The sequence below is a fragment of the Capsicum annuum genome, chromosome 4, assembly GCF_002878395.1.
Source record: "Capsicum annuum cultivar UCD-10X-F1 chromosome 4, UCD10Xv1.1, whole genome shotgun sequence".
NCBI lineage: Eukaryota > Viridiplantae > Streptophyta > Magnoliopsida > Solanales > Solanaceae > Capsicum > Capsicum annuum.
In genome coordinates, this window is record NC_061114.1 from 230975069 (window position 1) to 230998956 (window position 23888).

The 23888-nt window shown below is 31.8% G+C and overlaps 3 protein-coding genes and 1 long non-coding RNA gene across 4 annotated transcripts; 3 read left to right on the plus strand and 1 right to left on the minus strand.

Annotated features, from left to right (window-relative positions):
- Positions 1 to 831: 831 nt before the first annotated feature.
- On the minus strand, positions 832 to 2768 carry LOC107869377. The gene is made up of 2 exons (XR_001673796.2): positions 2546 to 2768; positions 832 to 980 (listed from the first exon to the last, which is right to left on the minus strand). It is a non-coding gene; the product is annotated as an uncharacterized LOC107869377 (long non-coding RNA).
- Positions 2769 to 6513: 3745 nt separating this feature from the next.
- On the plus strand, positions 6514 to 11855 carry LOC107866771 (dolichyl-diphosphooligosaccharide--protein glycosyltransferase subunit 1A). Its single transcript, XM_016712733.2, has 10 exons — positions 6514 to 6834; positions 7521 to 7565; positions 7753 to 8387; positions 8472 to 8619; positions 8691 to 8867; positions 9137 to 9205; positions 9301 to 9390; positions 10643 to 10801; positions 10879 to 11103; positions 11299 to 11855. The coding sequence occupies exons 1-10, from the start codon at positions 6727 to 6729 to the stop codon at positions 11488 to 11490; spliced, it is 1848 nt and encodes a 615-aa protein (XP_016568219.1). The 5' UTR covers positions 6514 to 6726; the 3' UTR covers positions 11491 to 11855.
- A 362-nt stretch (positions 11856 to 12217) lies between these two features.
- LOC107866770 (outer envelope pore protein 21B, chloroplastic) lies at positions 12218 to 17276 on the plus strand. Its single transcript, XM_016712732.2, has 5 exons — positions 12218 to 12593; positions 14577 to 14651; positions 15486 to 15638; positions 16197 to 16295; positions 16970 to 17276. Exons 1-5 carry the CDS (start codon positions 12501 to 12503, stop codon positions 17051 to 17053), a joined length of 504 nt encoding a protein of 167 aa, XP_016568218.1. The 5' UTR covers positions 12218 to 12500; the 3' UTR covers positions 17054 to 17276.
- A 3880-nt stretch (positions 17277 to 21156) lies between these two features.
- Positions 21157 to 22028, plus strand: LOC107869376 (RING-H2 finger protein ATL80). The gene has a single exon (XM_016715912.2). The coding sequence runs from the start codon at positions 21282 to 21284 to the stop codon at positions 21873 to 21875; it is 594 nt and encodes a 197-aa protein (XP_016571398.1). The 5' UTR covers positions 21157 to 21281; the 3' UTR covers positions 21876 to 22028.
- Positions 22029 to 23888: the final 1860 nt, after the last annotated feature.

Consider the following 23888-nt stretch of genomic DNA (forward strand, 5'->3'; position numbering starts at 1 on the left):
AATAAATTTAAACGCTACACTAAATACGATATTTATTCAAATAGTAAGAGAATTTATTTAATTAGATATATAGTAGTTGTAAATATTAAAGATACAAATGAGGTAGGTGTAAAATATATTGACAACCCCTTAAATTACGGTTGGTGTTTTAGAAAGAAAAAATAATCATAATATTTTATATGACTCAGAATTTTGATCATTAATTGTCTATATCATCATAATCATCTTCAAGATACCTACAAAATTGGCAAAAGAAAACTACGAAATCAATGCATGTAAGTAAATTAAACATTACAAAAATATATTTCTTTGACGTATCGACCAAAAAAAGAAGAAAATTCAAATCAAATAATAAAGAATCATTTAAGAACAAAAGTAAATATATCTTGTTCCATATGTTCATATTAGATATTATTGTATTTTTCTAAAAGAATTCTCAATTTATAGAAGTTCAAAACTTTTTTCTTCAATAAAGAAATTATATAAATATGATTGATTTTTACTTTTTTCATTAATTATTTATCAATAATTGAATATTTTAAATTCCAAATAAACTAAACTAACACAAATAAGAGTGATTTTTTTTAGCCCTTTTTAGTTTTTGATAGACTTTTGCTTTCCTTTTATTTAATACAAAATAGAGTTCATGTTTTTTTTTAAAAAAAAAAATATACGTAGTCCTAAAAAAGAAGGGGGGAAAGAATCCGATTTTAGTTGGGTTTGAAGGCCTAAAATTAATTAAATAGTATTAGGTAAATAGTAAAAAGACGCTTTTGTCTAAAGGACAATCTTTTAATGAAGAGCAAAAAGTTAAAATCACTTTTATAAGGGTCTTCACACTTTTAATTTATTATAGATATATATGTAAACATTAAGGAACCATGTTTTGCAAAATGGTACTGTACATATAATTTACATAGATATAAAAAAAGAGTTGATCATCCTCAGGTTGGGCTCTGCAAATGTATGACTGAGACCTGCTGCATGAAAGAATACAAGCTAATTATTAGAAGTTTATGATGAATATTGAAAGAAATTTAGTTAGAAAAAATAATAACAAATATTGACCATTGGTTGATCAATTCCACATAAAGCAGTTGTTGCATATACCTTGCACATTTGAGTATTTTAAGAAATATTCTCCTAGAATATTAATATATATCATGAAAATTCAGATATCATCTCTCTTTGGATTTGAAGCATCTAGTGAAGGGGAAAGTGAATATTTTCCCTTGGTACAATTGAAAATTTTATCTACTTCTATCAACATATCATACCAATCAAGCCATTCAATCATATCAATAACTACCACTCTCCAATTTGTGTTATCTCTTTATTTATATAGCATGAAAAAAAGAATCCAACAACCTGCATTTTTATAGAATGGTTTAATTGATTAAATTGAGGGTTTTCTATGTCACCATTTTTTGTATATATTTTCTTTTATAATGCTACAATAACATAATCAGTATAATCCCGCAAACGGGGCTTTTATCCAATGCTAACTTTGCTAAATTCTTAGAAGAAAATAATGGAAAATCAACCTTAGTATGTATCTAAATGTATCAGTTCAATTTGGGAAGGGATGTACTAAGATACCAAAAATTATCACCTTTCTCACATTTCTAGCTAAAAATCTATAATAGCAATAGTTCCTTGGCTACAAGGACAACAACAACATACGTGTACGTAGACCTTACCACTACCTCGTGAAGATGGAGAGGCTATTTTTGGAGGCCCCTCAGATCGAGCAATTAGTTCTTTGGTTAAATCTCCTAAAACTCCCTGCCCCTACAAAAATCTTGAACTAAATTTCAAGAACCCTTTATATACTATACTATAAGTGTTGAGCTCTCCAGCAAATCAAAACAATTCCAAAAAAGAAACAATCTTTCAGTGGATTTACATAACTATAAAGCATATCAAGAACTCAGACAAAAAAAAAATCAATCTTTCAACAAATATAGAGCTCAACCTCACTTCTAATGAAACCCCAAAAACTGGAAATTAGTTTAAATCTTGAAAAGCACAGGTCGTTGCGCTAAAACTCTCGTTATATGCTCAATTTCACCTTTGATGAAACTCCAAAAGTTAAAAATCAGTTGAAATCTTGAAAAGGGCAGCTCAGTGCACTAAAACTCCCGTTACGTGCAGGATTCAGAAAAGAGTTTGAACCACTAAGGGTCTATCCTACCACTGAACTTCACTTTTGATAAAACCTCAAAAGATGAAAATCAGTTGAAATGTTAGAAAAGGACAACTTGGTGCATCAAAACTCCACTATTCATATGATCTAAGAAAGGATCGGACCACGATAATCTATTTTATCACTCAAATTCACTTTTGATAGGACTCCAAAAATTGAAAATCAGATAAAATCTTGAAAATCCCCCAAAATATCAAGAATAGGAAACACTACCACTCCACATGTAACAACAAAAAAGAAGTAAAAGCAACAACACAGTAACATATAGTTCAGATCGAAATCAAATTCATAAGCACGCTGAAAATTAACACTATCACAGCAGTGACATATAGTTCATACTTGAATTTACCAAAAATTAAGGCGGTGAAATGAAGATTCCCAAATTTCTCCAATTTACGAAGCTTGAATTTACCAGAAATTAAGGCGGTGAAATGAAGATAATTTACCAGAAATTAAGGCGTAAGAGAAATATAAATTTGCGAAAAAATTTCAAAGGCAAAGAAAGGGTACGCGTGGAAGTAGAGTCAGCAGATATTTTATATTGTTGATTGATGGTATTTCCAAGTGTTTGGTAGAAAATTATTCAATTGTTTGAAGTGAATGACCAAATTACTTTAGATAAATTTGTTATGTCATTTCTATCCCATGTCAAACCAGCTTTTCTATAAAATAGAAATATTTAGTAAAATTATGGTTCAAGCAGCTGCAATGAACATGTTATAAACACATATTTTCTTGTTTTAATTAAATACTATTAATTTTTTAATATATAAATGACTTATAATAATTAATTAGGGGTGATATAGTAAAAATACGACGCAACTTTTGAAGCAGCCATGTCAAAGCTAAAGTATTAATTAAATAAATATTATGATTTTTTTAATACATAAATGACTTATAATAATTAATTAGGGGTGATACGGTAAAATCACAGTTGAAGGAGGTCAACTTAATTTAATACATCAAAAGTTAATTTATCATTTTATGCCTATTTTATTTTTAAAAAAATATTATTAAATTTTTAACACTTAGATGACTCATAATAATTAACTATGAGCGATATGTAGCAAAATTGTGATTGAAACAGCTGCAACAGACATGTCACCTATTTTTTAATTAAATATTATTAATTTTTTAATACATAAATGACTTCTAATAATTAATTAGGGATGATATAGTAAAATCACGGATGAAGTAATTGAAACAAACATCATAAATATTTATTTTTTAAATTAAATATTATTAATTCTAATATATAAATGACTTATAATAATTAATTAGGGGTAATATTGTAAGAAAATATTATTAATTCTAATATATAAATGACTTATAATAATTAATTAGGGATAATATAGTAAATTATGAAACAATTAGGGGTAAAATGGTAAATTAATGAAGCACTGATCAAAATCAGTGCTTCTATTATATAGACTAGAGAAGCATGACCCGTGTCAACATGGGCCAAACATTAAGATATTCATTTATCTTTTCAATCTTGATATATTTAAATAAAAAATTTTAATAAAAGGATTGCATATGTTTTCTAGGATTCATATGGAATCTAGCATGAGTTCAATATATGTTATTTTAATATATATTAAGATAATTTAAGTTGTTAATTATTGTAATTTATAATTTTTTTATGTATTTTTTAAATTAATATACGTTACTTTTTTTGTCCAAATTTTTGTGGCATTAATAATCAATTGTATTTTAAAAACAATTTAAGTTTTTAATTATCGTGATTTATAATACTTTTCTTCTATTCCAATTTCAGTGACACTAATATAATTTCAAGAGCCAACCAAATATTTTATATTTTTAAAAATTTTAAAGTTGTTGATTGTTGTGATTTCTAGTATTTTTCATGTAATTTTTTAAAAATATATAACACATTATTTTTTTTTAAATGTTTTAAGTTGTTAACAATTGTAATTTATAATACTTTTTATATAATTTTTGAATAATATATGCTACTCTCCTTGTCCAGAGTTTTGTATCGATGATAGCTAATTATATTTATTAAATAATTTAAATTTTTGGTCATTGTGATTTATAATATTTTTTTATCTCAACTTATGTGGCACAATTCTTAAATGACCATAATAATTAATTAGGGGTGATATAGTAAAATTACGACTGAAGCAGTTGAAGCAGAAATCAATCAATTTTTAATTTTTTTTTTGTCAATTATTGTTATTTACAGTACTTTTTATTTTATTTTCAAATAATATATGCTGTTTTATATCTTCTTTTGTCCCGTCCCAATTTATGTGGAACTAATATAATTTTGATAGTCAATCAAATATTTTATGTTGACATATCATTTTGTTATTCTTATTTTTCTAATACATAAATGACTTATAATAAAGAGTGATATAGTAAAATCATCATTCGAAAGAAGAAAATTTAATTTAAAACATTAAGTGTTAATTTTGCATTTTATGTCTATTTTATTTTTCATTAAATTTTATTTATTTTCTTAATACATAGATGACTCATAATAATTAATTAAGAGCGACTGATTGTGTTATTACTATATAATTAATATAATTTTATCATATCCAATAGTAATTATCGATAATTCACCGAAATTGTATATTAATTAAAGAGAAAATTTCAGAAATAGCAACTCTGTAGCCTTAATTATAACTTTTATAGCAACGGTTTCATAATTACAAAAAATAGCAAATTGTATTTGTATTTAAGTAAAATGTTGCTATAAAAATGCATATACAAATATATATATGTATTACTCATAAATACATATACACAACTAAAAAATGCACATTCTTCTATTACTATGAAGTGGGTAAAATATTACTCCTTTTGCTATAAGTTGAAATTTTGAAAAAGTATTGCTATTTATTGTAATTATAGTCGTAAGGATGCTAGTTTCTGTAATTTATACGGGATGCTATATTTGCATATGCAAAATATGATATTATTAAATATTATTGGATAGTGCATTATATTTATCTTTCACAATAATAAAATTTTACTATATATTTTCTTATTTCTTTTTAACTTGATACATATTAACCCAACACAAATTCTAAGAAAATATTCATTAGAAATTTATTTTATTAAATTAAATTTATTAATTTTTTACATTAAAAATTTAAAGTTCAGTTTAAATATTAGTATTTCTATATAAGATAAAAATAATTTTAAAATTTAAATTTACTAAAATAAATAAATAAATAAATAAAAAGATTAATTTTCTATATAAAAGTCAATTAAAATAATAAAATTGATTTACTTTAAATATTTAGTTACAATTAATTAAGACAATTTTTTATTTTGTCATGATTTATGCTGCACCGATAAAATTTTAAAAGTTGAATAGAACTTTTATCTATTTTTAAAAAAGTATTTTAACTTGTTAATTATTGTGATTTATAATATTTTTTGCGTAATTATAAAAAAATATATTTACTCCTTGTGCCCCAATTTATATGGCTTCGATACACTTTTGAGAGTTAACTAAAATTTTTATATATCTTTTAAATATTTTAATTATTATGATTTGCAGTACTTTTTTTTAATCTCAATTTATGTGGTATTGCTAAAATAATGAGAGTCAATAAAATTTTTATACGTGGTAACAAATTATTGTGATTTGTGGTAAGAAATTAATTTTGAACAAGATAGCTAATTAAATAAATAAAAAAATTTTACATTTAAGATGTAGTTATAGTTAATTAATATAAATTAATAGAATATACTAAATATTTAAATCATTATGATGAAAAAAATGAAATTATTATATATTGGGGCATGGTATGTAATTAAGTGGGAATAGAGGGATTTTTTAGGTAAGAGTCAATAAAATTTCTATATGTCTTTTAAATATTTTAAATTATTAATTATTGTGATTTGTGGCAACAAATTAGTTTTGAACTTGATAAACAATTAAATAAATATTTTTTTACTTCTAATATGTAGTTATAGTTAATTAATAGAATACATTAAATATTTAAACCATTGTAATAAAATTATCATATATTGAGACGTGATATGTAATTAAGTGGAATTAGTTATTTTTTTTTTTGTAATTGCAAGAGGTGGCCGAAACCACCTCTTCTATATAATAGAAAAGAAAAGAAAAGAAAAGAAAAGAAGAAATGTTAAAACTTTGAGTTGATTTTCCAACCGAAACGAAATAAACATGAAAAATCGGTAAAAGACATATGCAACGTATATTATTCTAGTTACAAAAAATAATAGATCACACAGTTATAAATAATAAGGTGAAATCTATCGGTTATATTATGAAATTATTTGTTCTTTATTAGTACTAGTATTTTTTAAAAAGAGAGAAATTTACGGCTCGTTTTTAATAAAAAAGTTAGCAGGAGGAAAAATATGACATAAATGGAAGTATAGGGTAAAAAGAGGATGCTAAGTATTAAGAGGAGGGGTTTATATTTAACGCAGATCGGTCTCACTTCAGTAAGCAGTAGAGCTCAACGCCGGCGATTGATCGCCGATCAGTAGCATAAACTAAAAATCAGAAAATGGCGACGACGACGATTCGTGTGAATTTATTGTTTTCGTTTTTCATTTTATTAGCGCAATGGTCACCTGCACTTTCCGATCTAGTTATCACCAAGGCTGATCGAAAGGTACCTACTTTTACGTTTCTAGTTTGATTTGATGTTAACGCGAGTTGGATTGCGTTATACGATTAAGATCTAAGCTGTTGGTTGTGTAACCTTTTGGGGAAATTTTAGTATTAGCGTTTGCGAATTATAGTATTGGAATGATTTAAGGCTACAAATATTGCAAAATGGTCAATGACGTAGATTGAGAACCGTGAGGTCTCATGTTCATATGTCATATAGTCAATCAATCTCAACAAAATTGCTATTCTGAGCTGACAGTTCTGAAAAAAATTAGAGCTTTTTTGGGATTGGTGGTGTAACTGTTTAATTGTTTTGTATAATAGTGTAACTAGTGCTCTAACGAGGAGAGTAATTTGACGCCGATACGCTGTTTGCTTTTATTTTATATGTGTTTGTTCTCAAGCTTACAGCAAGTTGAATGAGGCATAGAATGTGAGGTCATATGCAAGTGATGATAATCTTCGCCCTTTTTTTGTGTAATTATCTTCTAAAAGTTTAGTTTTGCGCTGCAGCACGGTTTGATACTGTCTTTGATTGTCATGGTCGTCACTTGGTTAGCAGTCATTTCGAATCTTGGTGCCGTTTGAAAGAGAAAATTTGAGCTGTAACTTTAGACTCTTGGATCTAAATTGCTATTATTCATTCAGTAGTGCTCACTTCTGGCTGTCGTGTATCTTGTATTGCAGATTGACCTAACCTCTCAAGTAATGCGTGTGACTACGACTTTGAAGGTTAGTAGTTATTGTTTGTGTTTATTGAGATTCTGGACAACTTTTTTGAATATTCCGAACTACGGATAACGGATTTAATGGTCTGTTTACTTTAATCGAGCAGCAGTTAATGTATGTGAGAATTTGGAAAGTCTAATGGCCTAAGTGCTACTAGTGATGCTTGTATTGTTTCTTATTTGTTTGTCAGATAGAGAATCCTGATAATGATCCAATTTCGGAGGTTTTGTTACCATTTGGAGATGACCATGCAAAAGATTTAGCATTTTTAGTGGCAACAACCAGTGAAGGGAAAGGGAAAACTAAAACTTCTTCCAGTAGCCTACCGATTAAAGTTGTTAAACCTGAAGACATGCCACCATCATTGACTTGGTACTCTGTCTCCTTACCGAAGAAGCTGGCAAAGGGACAGAGCCTGAATTTGGAAGTCAGGACTGCATTTACTCATGCACTACAGCCATTTCCTGAGAAAATTACTCAAGCTGACATCCAGCTTCTTGTGTTCCAGGAGAGTGCCTACTATCTTTCTCCTTATGCGGTTAATGTCCAAACACTCGGTGTAAAATTACCCGAACCAAAAGTCGAATCATATACTAAGTTAGAGAACACCAAATATTCTGGTTCAGAAATTAAATATGGACCTTATGAGAACCGTCCTCCTTTCTCATTCGCTCAGATAGCCGTACACTTTGTGAGCAATAAGCCATTCGCAGTTGCCCAGGAGTTGGTGCGAGAGATAGAAATTTCTCATTGGGGAAATGTTCAGATCACAGAGCATTACAACCTTGTCAATGCTGGTGCCAGAAGCATTGGGGAGTTTTCAAGGTACTATCATATTTTCTGATTAAGTTCAAGAATTATTAAGCTGGTAATATGTGACCAGGAAATTTCCCACTTTTAACATCACAGGCTAGAGTACCAGGCCCGGCCACATCTTCGAGGTGCATCGTCATTTAGACATCTTGTTGCCAAATTGCCTCCAAGAGCCCATTCCATTTATTACAGAGATGAAATTGGCAATATATCGACATCCAATATATGGGGTGACTCGTCAAAGGTTAGAAAACATACTTTCGGAAGCTTTCACATGGCTTCTTTCTAGCTTAACACTATGCTCTCTGTTTTCAGACATTGCTAGAAATTGAACCTAGGTATCCGATGTTTGGTGGCTGGAAAACTACTTTTACCATCGGCTATGGGCTGCCCCTCAAGGACTATTTGTTCCATGCAGAGGGAAAACGTTTCTTAAATATATCTTTTGGTTGCCCAATGGATGAGGTGGTAGTTGAAAACCTTGTTGTGAAGGTAATAGTTCTCTAATATCTGAATAAACGCTTTAGTTCCATATCTTTCATGTTGTTAGTTAGCGTCATCACAAGAATCTAAAATATGATGTCTTTACAAGATTATGATATATTTTGTGCAACAGAGGGCTTATGGTATAGTCTGATTGTATGGAATTGTTTGGGTCGTTCTTTATGTTTGATATCTGCAAATTGCATGTAAATGCCTTAAATTTTTTTTTTCTTGAAAAATTCTTCAAGATAATTATGGAATTGTTTTGTGGAGAGTAGGTTATTCTTCCAGAAGGTTCAAAAGATATTTCTGTCTCGGTCCCTTTTCCTGTCAAAGAGTCGAGAGAGGTATGATTAAATCTTAGTCGTCTCCTCTGAAGTTCCTCTTGTATGATAACCTTTGTTCCTCTAACTTTCTATTACTTTTTATGTTTTATTTGCAGACGAAATTTTCCCATTTGGACATGATTGGCAGACCAGTTGTTGTTCTAGAAAAGACCAATGCTGTGCCTGAGCATAATCAATATTTTCAGGTATATAAGTCCACCACCTACAATGCTGATGAAAAAACTGTATGTGAGAAGCATTCATACGAGCCTAGATAAGCCAAGCCCATTTTGGGCATGAGTTAACCGGGTATAGGTAGAATAGTTCAGTTTCGCCAGAGCCTCAGTATAAGGATTAGACTTGGATCAATCTGAAAGGTTGAACTGTGGAACTTGAGCAAGCCTGAACTAGATCATCCGGAGAAGCCTTTTGGATCTAAAATTCAACTTTCTAGTTGAACGAGAGAGTAAAGAGTTCGGTACTAAAGGAGGAGGATCCCCCTAACCAAAAAAAAAAAAAAAGAAGAAAAGAAAAATCCCGGGGAGAAAAGGTAAGAAGAAGAGACTAGAAAGAAAATTAAAGTGGTGATTCTTCACAAAAAGAAAATTACAGTGGTGATTTTACTGACGGGCGAAATCTTGACTGTTGGTCTATTATACAACAACACACTAATTACAATGGGTACAGACATGGGTGTAATATCCTCTATGAAATGGAGATTTAACATATCAGACTGTAGGCTTTAAATGGTGTGTCGTTTCCAGTCAAAACAAGTATTTCAACATATGTTTGCTTGCCTATGGTTTATTCACATGCTACCCTGTGCATATTTGTACTGGATGAAGTTATTTAGGACAAATATTTTCATTTTCCTGAAGAAAGAATGATGCAAGTTTTAAATAAGAACCACTTATAGATGTGCTTTGTGACAGACCCAAATTGTAAGACTCGTATTGCAACTTATCTCTTTGAATTCAGAGCTTAAGACAAGACCAGTTGGATCATTTCCCTAATATCAACTATGATATGTGACCTATAATTTTGATAGGCATATTGCTACTCACAATGATGTAACATGTCGGAGAGCACCAGTATAAGTTAAAAGTTACGTAAAATAAGCCTTGCATCTTGTCGGTACAACGTTCTCTGTATGGCCTGGATCACATCATTTTCTCTGTTTTTGTTGCCGGATATATTTTCCTAGCTAATGACATAAATACGCTTATTCCATCCTATTCTAGAATACAATAAAAGTAGCCTACTAATAGTGATATAACAGTTCCACGTGTCCCAGCAATATGTTTCAGCAGTAGAAACTGAAACATTCCATGTCCTTTCCTTGCCTTATTTCCTTTCTTCTTCATTGTTTCTTTAGAATCATCAACAAGGAGCTTGTCTCCGGCAACAGTTTTGGCTTGTGTTTTACATAGATACTGACAGATGAAGCTTTGGTGACAGGTCTATTACAGGTTCAGCAACCTTTCACTGCTTAGGGAACCAATGATGTTAATTTCTGGATTTTTCTTCTTATTCGTTGCGTGTATCATATATATGCATGCGGACTTGACAATTTCGAAGTCCTCTCCTTCTTATCTCGCAAAACTGCAGTGGGATGAGGTAAGCTAGTGGTATTACTACTTTTTGTGTCAATTGTTCAGAAAGTTATTTAAAAAATTTTCTTTCGGTATTTTCAGGTGCAGACTGCTCTTCAGCAGATCCAGAGCATAATAAACCGTTGTTTGAGTATTCACGATAAACTTGAAGCTTCATTACGAGATCTATCAAGGACTGGTGATGTGCAAGCATGCAAAGCTGCTCGTAAATCAGCTGATAATATGTTGAAGGAGCTTTCAAAGGATTTGAAGCCTTTACTGTCATTTTTGCAGTCTTCTACACTGTCTGCTTCATCATATTCCAAGGTTCGTGTCTATCTATTCTGTTCTTGCGGATGGTTATCTTGATAAAAATGACCTAAATTGAAGCACTCGTAACCCATTCCATCTAATGATCTCATTATCATAGTAAACTTCAAGTTTGAGTTATTTCATTTTATGATGACAACTTTGTGCCTCTTAATCCATTGGTACTAAAACTCTCCGGCTGTTTTATGAAAGGTTGAAGAGCTGGTTGCAAAGGAGAAGGAGCTGCAAGAGAAGCTGATGGTGAAACACACCACAGTTGCAGATAGTTATGAAAAGAAGTCTGGTGGTCGGGATATTGAGAACCGTATTGCACCAATCCAGCAAAGAATTACAGCCTTGAGACAGGAAGTTGATGATCTTCTGGAAACAATTGATGAGATATAATTTCAGTGCAGGCAACTTTGATCCATCAAACCAACATAATGGTTCTTGTAGTCAATGTAGGGTCAAATTTTTGTTGTGAGGTGAACAACAAGACTTAGGGTTCAATTTGAGATTTGAGTCGATGCAGCTACATGTTGAGAACCTGAATTACTTTGTAGTTGTAGCATTTTGGCCTTGTCCCGCTGCCGAAGCTTCTTGTTTGACTATCAAATGAGTGCTGTAGACAACTGTTTTTCATATTTACGTTGAGTAGTTAACCCAAAGGTTGCCAAATTTCTAGATCTTTTGGTAGAATTTTAGTAGTAGTAAGCTGAATGAATGTTATAATATCAAACTTCTGGTAATGATAGTAGTTTTACTTTAAATTTAAAACCCTTTTTTTTTTCTCCAAGGAATGGAACTTATGAAAGGTTTTAAGATAAATATATTCATTTGGCATCTGGTTTCAACGTTCAAAATTGAACTGAGGCCTAATGGTAAGATCAAAGGGTGTGCAACTATACCGAGCTTTATATCAAAGCTTCAAGTCAGATATATACGCTTATTTTGAAACTTTTTGAGATTTACAAAAATTGTAAAACTCATTTCCAATGATGTTTCATTATAGTAGATACTAATATTCAAAATTTTGTCAACTTTACTGGAAACAAACGTGGTAAATACTTTTGACTAGGTCAGTATTTAAATTAAATAATAAATCCTTAGATGGATGCATCATATGTATGTACTAAATAACATGTTGGGTATATTCACTCAAGTGAGTATTTATTAATGTATAAAAACTCTTTAAGTACCAAGTGAACAAGGAACCTTGGTATGGTACTAGTAAGTTAAAAACAAAAAGAGTATGGGGCAAAAAAGTTAGAAATTTATCGGTGTGTTTAATAGAGTGGTGCAGCTGGTTATCCATTCCTGCAGGCTGAAGCAACACGCACACTTGCATACATATACATAGTTATCTAGGGTTCAGCCTGTTGGGGGGTTAAGGGTGGGGGATTCTTGTGCAGAAAATGGAGACCTCACTTCGCTATGGAGTGGATTCCAAGAGTCTGGTCATTCATGCCAAGGAGAAATTCCCCCTCACCACTTTCACCCACTTGCAGGTATTTACCTTTTCCTATTCCTTTCAATTTTGTGACAAGAAGCATTTACCTTTTGTCAAAAGACTCAGTCTTGAAAATTAGTAAGTTGCTCTTTCCATGAAATCTTGTGACAAGACTCAGTTTTGAGCATTAATAAGTTGCTCTTTCCATGAAATCTTGTGGGAAGATTGAGTTTTAAGCATTTACCCATGTCAAAAGACTCAGTTTTGAGCATTAGTAAGTTGTTTTTCCAATGAAATTTTGTGAGGAGATTGAGTTTTAAGAATTTACCCGTGTCAGAAGACTCAGTTTTGAGATATAGTAAGTTGTTTTTTCCATGAGATATTGTGGGAAGATTGAGTTTTAAGCATTTACCCATGTCAAAAGACTTAGTTTTGAGCATTAGTAAGTTGTTTTCTCCATGAGATATTGTGACAAGATTGAGTTTTAAGAATTTACCCATGTCAAAAGACTCCATTTTGAGCATTAGTAAGTTGCTCTTTCTATGGAATTTTGTGAGGAGACTCAGTTTTAAGAATCTGCCCATGTCGAAAGACTCAGTTTTGAGGATTGGTAAGTTGCTCTTAATATGAATTCTGAGGAGAATGAGTTTTAAGAATTTACTCATGTCAGAAGACTCAGTTTTGAGCATTAGTAAGTTGCTCTTCTTGAATCTTTTGCTTGATAAATTCTTGTTTCCCCTTCACAACCTCAATTATTCCCCCCTCATCCGAAACATTTAGTGGAAATGTCATGCGGGTTTTTTGGGTATGCTTTCTGCTAGTTCGTGATGCCTGGCTGATTTAGTTGAACTATTTATCCATGTCAGAAGACTGAGTTTTGAGCATCATTGAGTTGCCATTCTTGAAGTTTTTGCGCGATAGAGTCTTGCTTCTGCAGAAATCCAATTTTCTCCTATCATACTAATTACTTCCACTGTTTTAATTTTGTTTGTCTGATTTTGACTTGACACGGCTTAAGAAAGTAAATAAGACTTATGAATCTTGTGTTCTTAGACTAAATATATATCGAATATACCAAAATATCATTTAATGTTGTGTTAAACATGTCATGTGGAAAGTTCGAATTGAAGTGTTGCCATAAAAGGAAAGAGACATTCTTTTTGAAACATACTAAAACGGAAGTATGACAAACAAATTGAAACAGAGGAAGTACTCCCTCCGTCCCAAATTACCGTCCCAAATTGAGATGGCACATTGATTAAGAAAAATAATTAATAACATGGCTAGTTTACCATAGTACCCTATTAAATGATGTTTACATTTTAATTTGTAGAAAAAGTAATTAATGCAAAGGGTAAAACATGGAAAATTTTTTTGTCTCTTCTTGATTAATGAAAAAAGACAAGTAAAATGGGAAATCAAATTAGGAAATTTGGGACGGATAATTTGGGACGGAGGGAGTACTTATTAAAAATGCAAGGAGGTTTTCTAGGTAGTAGTAGTTAGTAGTCAAAGATGCCTTCTTTTTGCCTGGCTGATCAGTTTAAGTGCTTGAAACAGTATATAACGAGGAGTTGGGATTCTGCTTTTGAAGTCAGTTCAGCTTCTCTTCATTTTCTGTACCAAGTTATAGAAATCACATACTCTCATACAAGTGTACAGTTGGTTTGCTGATCATTATCTCCAAACATTGTCCACTTCTGGGTATATTGGCATTGAATAATGGGCTCAAGTAGAGCAGGAGGCATATATAATCATACCCAGCTAGCTTTTGATTAATAATAAATTGTATGTGTTCTTTTAAGGAAAAAGGGTGGTGATTATACATTTTTATCTCTTCGTATAAGGTAAACTGATTTTGCTGCAACTCTTCTACATATTTAGATATGCGGATTCCTCCCTGGATGTGAGATAAAACCAAGTGGAGAGAACTTGATGTGTAATTTTGAGCTGTTTTGGTTGCTTTACTGATCCAGCTCTGGTTATAAGTCTTTTGAGCTTCCTATTGGCCTTTATCATGTTGATTTCCATTCATTGGCAGGGTCATGCAGAACTAGACACCAAAATTGGAGCTCCAACTTATCTCAGTGCTATGATAAGGCAATACTTTCCTGATGTATGTTCCTGCCCTTTCTACAACAATTTGTTGCTTGTATATGTAGGTTCATTTTTAGATTCGAGCACTCCAAGAAGTCTAACTAAGCATGTATAGACTGATCTAACAAATAATTAGGGCCAAGTTATTAGCATTCTATCTATTCGTGTACCTCAGAAACATAGCATGTCAAGTTCTTCACGGAGCTGATTTGACATCCACTATCTTACATGCTTGACACCAGAGAAAGTATTCTGAATAAACCAGGTTTCATCTCATACATTAAAATGAAGCGTTGTTTCATGAAATCATCTCATGTTTTTCTTATTTCTTACCTCGAAAAACTGGTGTAAATGCAGTATAAACATGTAATTCTTTGTAGCGAGCAGACAAGTTCTTCTCTAGCACAAGCCTAAATGAACGTCATTGTGGGTAATTCGATCAAACTAACTGCCATTCCCGTCACCCCAAGAACAGGGGAAAGGAAAGAACAGATGGTAGTAAATGAAAAATATTTCGCCCAGTTCAAATTGAATGTTATGATTTTCCCTTTAAGAGTCAACCTTCATAATGTATTCCCCGATGTTTTTAATTATTCTTAAGCTATAACTTTTCATCCTTCTTATTTTTGTTTTTTCTTTCTAATTATGTAAAATTTATTGTCAGTAGCATAAATGAAATCTTTTGGCTTGTCAAAGATTAAGCTCGAAAAAAGAATAAACGAAATCTTTTGAGTTCAATACCTAATTGGCCAACTCTCAATAAGCGTATTATGACATTCAGCTTGAATTAGCCGGTGTAAATGAAAATTTTGTTTCAGTAGCTCAGGAAATTGACATGCTGTTGAATTTGTAGCAATTTGCCAGCCTTGCTGTTGGAGTGCAGTATTTTAGGCGTCAAAAGCTCTGGTATAATGTTCGTGGTAAAAAGGCATTTCCAGTGACAGCAGATAATTCAGTGAACTTTCATATCAAGGGCAAGTACGATGTGGACGAAAAACTTCTAGAGGTTGGTAATTATTCAAAATTTTTAAGGTCTACACATGAGTGAAACCGTTGATGTTTAAAAAATGATGTTGATTCTTTTGGAGCAAGGATTAGGATATATCTAGCTATCTACAATAGGCTAGCCCAAATACCAAATTAAAGGAATTTCGTTTTGAGTTAAATCCGTGAATGAATAATCCCCCTTTATTAGAAAAAAAGGTTTGAATTAGTAATTCCATTGTCATTTAGGGCACGTTCATAGTTATGAAGTTTTATTTACTTCAATCTGAAGGGATGTGCTTAAGTTGGCTTGAAGATCAAAATTCTAATCAAATTTTGGCATCAAGGAGTGTTGTATATCTATTCCTTTGACTGAGCATATTGGGACGAAATTGGCTAGAATATATAGAGCAACATAGATATAGAGGATCTGTATAGATAAACCTAACTAAGTCAGGATTGGGGTGCCGTTAATCGATATTCTGATATATATTGGCATTTGATATGTTGCTTAAATCTTTGGTTTTGAAGTGATAGTCTTACAGAGACCTTGATACTTTGCTTACTTGAAAACTTCCAGAAAAAAACAAGTGGTGCTGCTGAATTTACTTGGAATGTCATGGATGTGAAAAAAGATCAAGATGTGAGGTTCAAGGTTGGATATGAAGTCATTGAAAAGGTAAATCATTTTCCTGATCTGCAAGTAGCATATTCTCCATCTCTATCTGCCACCTTCCACCAATCAATAACTGTTGAAACAAAAGTGGAGTTTTGGCTTGTGAAAATGGTCACTTGAGCTTCTCTAGTTCTCATTCATAAATGCACGACATCGTCTTGTACCTTCAAATCTCATAAATGGATACTCAGTATAATATAGTGTGTAGAGTTTTGATACTCTGCTTCTTTTTCAAAGAAAAAAATATAGTTCTGATGCTAGAGAGTAGGGGCTGCACTTTGGCTGTGTTGCGTGCACAAGTTTTCCCGTTGTGTTATAGAGCTAATATGAAGAAATCTAAAACCCCACTGTAATGACTGAAACTTAGTATCATTTTTATTACCCAGCAAACAACAAAATTAAGTTGCTTAAAATTGTCCAACATTCTTCTGCTGATAATTGTGGAAGCTTTAACGAAGTAAGGACCTTCTCCTGCTGTGTTTTGACAAGCCATTTCCATTTTGGTGGTATGGTCTAATCTTCATTGTTTTTCATATATTTTCCCCTCTGTTGCTATTTCGTTGGTCTGATTCATCTGACAATCATTTTTTTTCGAGTCCATTGCATATAGTATATACTCGATAACATCTTTACCCTGCACGTTGAAGTACTGTTTTGTTCTCTCTTTTTTTCCCTAGGTTCCTTACTTTCAGATTAGAGAAAACAACTGGACTCTCAATGTAAACAGCAATGGCAAGTGGAAAGTAAGATATGATTTATGAGATTACTGATGGACGCGAGAGTGGATTATAATTGCTAGAAATAGAAAAGCCATCATCTGTGTTTTGTTACACATTCTCTCTAGTTAATCGCTCCAGCATGATTCCGAATTGGCTTTCAAAGATAAGACACACCCCTCCTCATTCTCTTGTATTCAACCTAAGTTTTATTTAACTGTAACATCGAATTGCAATTTGATAGTAAGTTAATCGTGGTATCATTAAACATCGTATTGTCTTTTGTTAAGTCATATCTACCAGCGACATTTATCAGATTCCACGTATAGAAATCGTTTCAAACAGCTTGCAAGTATGATCCTTATATTGCCGTTGCAGAGTGAAAATGATCTTTTGCTTTCTTTTACTATAGGCTTATGTAATGTAATTTCGTTAGTTTATTTTGTAGGTTTGTTATTTGTACTAACACAGATCCTCAGTTGGATTTGTTGTGCATATGATATAAGTTTTATAATCTTGAAAAAACAATCCAATGAATTTTTAACTGGGAGGATGTCAAATGTGTCTGTCTATTCCAATCTTGTGGATGTCCACTTAAAAAAGTACTTGAATACACTAGTTTATTGCATGCAAAATGTCTTTGTGGTGTCCTTTTATTGCTACATCATCTACTGTGAAATTTCTTAACCCTTCATATGAGTAAAGGGCAATGAGAAAACAAATGTGGATTCATCGCGACGAAAGAGTAGTCGCGCAACAGTACTACCTTCAGACCTATTGACTTAAATCTTGAATCCGCCTCTGAGTAAAGTCCGTGGACCTGCATTAAAGTGGTAGCGTCTACGACTGCATGGAACTAACTTTACAACAGTTTCGTGTCAAATGTGTGTGTAATTTGTTCAAAGTCATCAACTTTCAAACCCAAGTTAGGCACGATGACCCCAACTCCAACGTGTACTTTCACTGTCAATGAAGTGAGCCAAAATTACGAGACACCAATGTTCAAATTTCATTAAGAGACCAAAAACGAAAAAAAAAAAACGTCAAAGTGATGTCTCTGTTTGCCTAAACCTTATTAGATAGATATATATGTGCTAGTTGGATAAGTCACAGATGAAATAGTCTAGGTCACGACCGATAAGAGTTAGTTCTGAATACAAAAGTGTAGAGGTAGGGTCATACTTAACTGAAGTCACAGTGTGGATGGAAGCTTGGAGGAAATTTCTCATACTAAAAAGAATGTACAAGAGACAGACAAAAAAATATAAAAGAAAAGAGAAACGTGCTCTCATTGGGAGTTATCCTTTAAATAATAAACCAACTTATAAGAAAGAGCCAACTTGTCATGAGCATAAGACAAAGTGCTTTGGTGACCAATTCACACTTACCTTCTACTCCATCCACTACCTATTCTAGGCAACAACACTCGTTGCTTTTATCAAGTTTGTGATGCACTTTTACCCACACCCACCGCTGTTCGAATTAAGAATGCACTATTATCCTGATTGGTAAACAGTGTAATTGAATACTTCTTTTATTACTTTCTTAAATTTTATAGCAAAGTGGTGGAAGATATATTTGACTAATAACAATTTGGAGCTGACCCACGATTCATTAATAGTAATAAAGTTTGTGTAGAGAATTTTTTACACTATATATCAAATGGATATTTATCTTAATATGTGATGTTTATAATCTTGATAATAAGATAGATTATTAATGAAATGAGAAAAGAAGTTTATTGTACGTTTAAAATTACTGCAATAATTAGGGTGGATCGATATATGTAGTATTAGAAATGTTTGGCAAGATTTTCCTAAAAAGGGGGATGGGACATTCTTAATACTAATCCATATGTAGTAAAATTTGCTAAGTCGTTAAAATAGAGGATTGCTTTCTTAAGTAGTAACATTATTAATTTGTTATGACAATTGCTTTTTATATGATCCATCAGTGTCGTAACAAAAGTGATTTCAGATTATAGTCAAAAGCAGTATTTTGCAATGTCTAATTCACACGTTGGCAAGAGAAAATATGAGATAATTTGCGAACGGCAAAGATATAAATGACCTTAAAGAATAATATTGAACGGTCAGATTAAGATATTTTACGTAGTTATTTAAGGATTAGTTTAAACGTTTTCCATTTGTCTATTATGATTGACCTTATATCTTTTTAAGAATTTCTTGGTAACTCTTTAGCCGTGTGTCTCTCATTCGCAGGAATTTTATTTTTTATTTTTTGAGAAAACTCTATTTATTTTGGTGTGGATGGTAGGCAGGTCTATATTTCTTCGTTTTAATAAGATTCCTTGTCAATGTTGTTTCTATTTACTATTATCTAAAAATAATCAAATTATTAATGACGGAATGAAACCAAGAAATGACCCTTCACATGCGAAATCATAGAAGATTCCCTTTAAGATCAAACAATTTCATCAAATTAAATACGATTGCCTATATATGCGTGATCACATCTCCCCGCTCAGAATAGCCTTTTTTAATCTTATAGGGTCTATTTCTTAGTTTAAGATTCATCTTACTGACTAGAATGAAAGAATTGTATTTTGTTAAGCTCTTGTTATTAATTATGTCAACATCAACAAGTATCACACCCCAAATTTGCATGTGACATGCAATGTAGTAGTAGTAGTATAAAGTCATTACTATTAATCTAACAACTAATTGATGCTCTTTTAATCTTTATCTACCCAACAAAACAAAAAAAGGGAATTAAGATGTGATGGCTACAAATCAACAAACTCCATCATAAGTTGAATTGGTAGTACTACTTTATTATATGGTTCACTTAGAATTTGGCACACAAGAGATTAGCTAATTTGGTTAAGGAAAATCCTAAAAGAGGAAAGAGAGGTATATATATATAGAGAGAGAGAATTGCCTTTTGAAATTATTTGGAACTAGCCTAGCTAGACTTTTTGTACTACTACTTCTAGCTCACTTTCATTTGGTTCTTTTATCAACAATCATGTCTATATGGAAACACTTTTTGTAAAAAAAAAAAAAAAAATTGCTTTTGGAGTGAATAAATTCTAAAGTTATGATTCCATGTATGATATTGAATTAGGTGAAAAAGTTCAGTGTATGGTATGAAGTACTAATTAAGAAATGGAACTCTTGGCGAGGCTTCAATTCAAATAAGTTGAAGTTGACTATATATATATATATATATATAACATATTAAAACATTTAGTACGGGGTCCTATTACCTTCCTAAATTAAATTATAGCGTATTTTTGTTAATTTTTTTAGCTGTTGTGTCACCTCATCAGCACAAAAAGATGCTAAAATTGAGTTCAGGAGCTAATAAAACTCGTAATAATAAAAAGAAATTACTAAAATGTTTGGAGACACTGTGCTTTCGTATGATTTTAGATGTATGTGACTCTTTTTAACATCTTCCATCAGCAAAGCGTTACACCTTCGAGTCGGTGCATTTGTAAGATATGACCTAATCATCCCAGGCGTTCTTCTCGTTTCATTCTTAATATACTGATGTTTAAGCTTTCGAACAAATTTGATTATTTTTAATCTTCTAATTTTGTATGATCACATCTCTTACCAAAAATTATCATATTTGAAATTGCCTTGCTAAAATAATCACATAAAAAAATAGAAACAAGATAGTTTTTTATTTGATAACATAAATCGTTAGTATTTATAAGTATAAAGTTTTCAAATATTTATAATATCTTGTTCGAAAGATTAAGCCGTTTGATCATGAGAATTATTTAAGGAAAATTTTCAAAACCATCCTTTTAATTTAATTATAAAATTTTCAAATAGCTAAATTCTAAATTAAGAAAAAACTTCCAAATTTGTTTTGCAATTCTATCTTTACCACCTTACTTAATAGGATTTGTTCCGAAGAAATCTCAATAGCTCAATTAATTTACTATCTAAATTTTTATTTTGTTTATAATAGTTTAATATTTCCTTTCATAATCTCTTTTTTATTTCCTTTTTTTCAGCTTCTGATATAATGATTTTTTTTCCTATTAAAAAATTATAACTCCCATCTTCATAAATTTCAAAACGAATAGAGTCCACACAAGAAGTGTGAATTTGACTCCATCCTTTTTCTTTGTTTATTATCCCAAAAAAATAAGATAAGCATGTATTAAAAAAAGATTAGTTTGTTAATCAGTTTTCTCACTCCTTTATATACCTATAAAAACAGCTCATTTCTTCAAAAATTAAATACTTCTTACTTATTTAGTTTGAAGCTTTTTTTTCCTCTCTCTATTTTCAATATGAGTAGTGATGATCCTTTACATAACGCCGGCGGCCACCTTAAGCCGTCAAGTACACCGTCGCCGGCTGGGGATTCAACTACGCGCCGTGTGGACTCCGACTTCGTCGTCGTCCTGGCGGCGCTTCTCTGTGCACTCATTTGCGTTCTCGGCCTTGTTGCCGTTGCTCGCTGCAACTGGATCCGTCGGATCTCCGGAAGTATTGCCGGGAATTCAGCGTTTGCATCAGCTCCGGCGAATAAAGGTTTGAAGAAGAAGGTACTCAAGTCTCTTCCGAAGTTCAATTACGGAGCTGAACACGCTGATAAATTCTCTGAATGTGCAATTTGCTTAGCGGAATTTGCAGTCGGAGAGGAAATTCGTGTGTTGCCGCAGTGTGGACATGGTTTTCATGTTGGATGTATTGATACTTGGTTAGGTTCGCACTCTTCCTGTCCTTCTTGCCGGTCGATTTTGGTCGTTACGAGATGTCATAAGTGCGGTGAGTTGCCGGTAGCTAGCTCCTCATCGTCGTCGTCATCTGCGGCGGCGACCGGAGCTGGGACGGAAAGCCGATTACCGAGAAATTATCATGTAAATGCATTTCTGCCGTAAATCTCTTAGGTATTAATTATTTGATTAGGCTGTGTGGATATGTTAATTAAGTACTGTTAAGTGTAATCTCTGTATGTTTAACGTGTATATCCTTCCAGCTCTACTGTATCAGCAATTAGGATTACAGAAAAGTGAAAACTACTGTTTGGATTAGTGTTGTATTACTGTTTGGATTAATGTGAATTTGTATTTAATTAAAAAAAATGATCACAAGTTTTAAATTTTATGTTTAGATTAAAGTGATGTGTTATTTCAGTTTATATGAACAGAAAATAAGGCAAGTGTGTGTGCGGCCGTCAATCCCCTTTCCGTTTTTTACACCCGTGAGTGTATTTAATATTTAATCAAAGAAGCGATGCTTTTGAAGAATATTTGTTCGATGAATGTGCACTTCAATGTACCTACACAATATTGTTATTCCATTAATAAATTAGAAAAAGACATCGTTTTCATTTTAAATTATACCCGAAAAGTTTAAGCCATACCTAAACTATATTAGTGGCCTATTACACACTTTAACTATAAAAAAATTATATTTTTTACACCCTATCAGACATTACACCGCTTACATATGGTGTGATGTTTTACACGCGCTGCCACGTCAGCATCATTCGAAAAAATAATAAATTTATTATTTTCATAAATTCTTCTTTTTTCTTTTAAATTTAATTTTTTTGCTTCTTCTTCAATGCCCAAAATCTCTATTGTACTACTACTTATCGATGGATTTTGAATTATTATCTAGGAAGGAAGAGAATAGAGGTGAGGGCTATTATTAGTTAGTGAAGTTGTTGTGCCAAGGTCAGTGAGACGCTTGTACTACTATTTGTTGATGGCTGAATTGAATTGGGGGAAGAAGAAGGAGGAGGAATTTCACCCATTGTTAATCGTTCGAAACTCATTAGCAACTTAGAATTGAAATTGAAATTTTCAGTTTAATTTGGAAATTTTTGAATTTGGAGAAGAAGAAGATGGTGCTAGGGATTTTTAAATTTGGAGAAGAAGAAGAAAAAAAAGATGGATGTTTTGAATTTGGATCTTTTTTTCAGTTTGAGAATTTTTTATTTTGGAGAAGAAGAAGGAGATGGATGTTTTGAATTTGGATTTTTTTTCAATTTGGAATTTTTGATTTTGGAGAAGAAGAAGATGAATTGCAATTAGAATTGGAATTTTCAGTTTCAACTTTTTTTTTGTGTTATTTTTAATTTTAGACGCGCCTTTTTTTAATTAAATAATTATGTTTTTTCCACGTCAGATTTAGGATGTAAAAAATTTCACTTTTAAGTAGTTTAGGTGTGTATTAGGTCACTCCAATAATTTAAATATGGCTTAAATTTTTCAAGTATAGTTTAGGATGAAAACGATGCCTTTCTCCTTAATTAATTAAATATTTTTGTAACATGTTGCCTTATAAAGTAAGGAGCAGAGCAACATTTAAGGATTGTTTAGTCTCTGATTAAGAAGAGAGTCATTCATGTATTAAATTAAGGATAGCTAATAGTACTATGCTTGATAGCTTTTAAGTGGATTTGCATAAAATTAACACACTAGGTATGACATTTTGGGTCAAATTTAGTCTACTTTTTACCGGTACCATTTCTTTAATAGAAAAGCTCAAATCAACGTTAATCACTTTAGTTTTTAAAAAAATAAAACACACTCTAATCTAATACTTCGACTCGACCAGACCCACAAAAAAGAAATCGAAATGAAGGTATCAAATGAAAGAAAGGATAAAAACAGTGTGACAATCGAAACATAATAAACAACAGACTATGATAGTATCACAAGCAGGATCATAATACTGTGGCTAGTCAACGACGAACACCAACAAGTCTAAACCTTAGAGATGCCAGACAATACTACTACACGACTGATCTTCTACCCTCGAGATGCAAGACAAAAATTGATGTTGAAATTTAGTATAAATTTTATAAATAAATGTTGATTTCAAATCATAACTTGAAACTGGGGTCTCAACACCTATGGACAAGTACATATTAAAAATAGGAT

Coding starts and splice junctions, on each gene's coding strand:
- LOC107866771 (XM_016712733.2), top strand. CDS start 6,727: ATGGCGACGACGACGATTCGTGTGAATTTATTGTTTTCGTTTTTCATT. Junction 8,388..8,471: donor AGCATTGGGGAGTTTTCAAG/GTACTATCATAT, acceptor TTAACATCACAG/GCTAGAGTACCAGGCCCGGC. Junction 8,620..8,690: donor TATGGGGTGACTCGTCAAAG/GTTAGAAAACAT, acceptor CTCTGTTTTCAG/ACATTGCTAGAAATTGAACC.
- LOC107866770 (XM_016712732.2), top strand. CDS start 12,501: ATGGAGACCTCACTTCGCTATGGAGTGGATTCCAAGAGTCTGGTCATT. Junction 14,652..15,485: donor TAAGGCAATACTTTCCTGAT/GTATGTTCCTGC, acceptor TTGAATTTGTAG/CAATTTGCCAGCCTTGCTGT. Junction 15,639..16,196: donor TGGACGAAAAACTTCTAGAG/GTTGGTAATTAT, acceptor GAAAACTTCCAG/AAAAAAACAAGTGGTGCTGC.
- LOC107869376 (XM_016715912.2), top strand. CDS start 21,282: ATGAGTAGTGATGATCCTTTACATAACGCCGGCGGCCACCTTAAGCCG.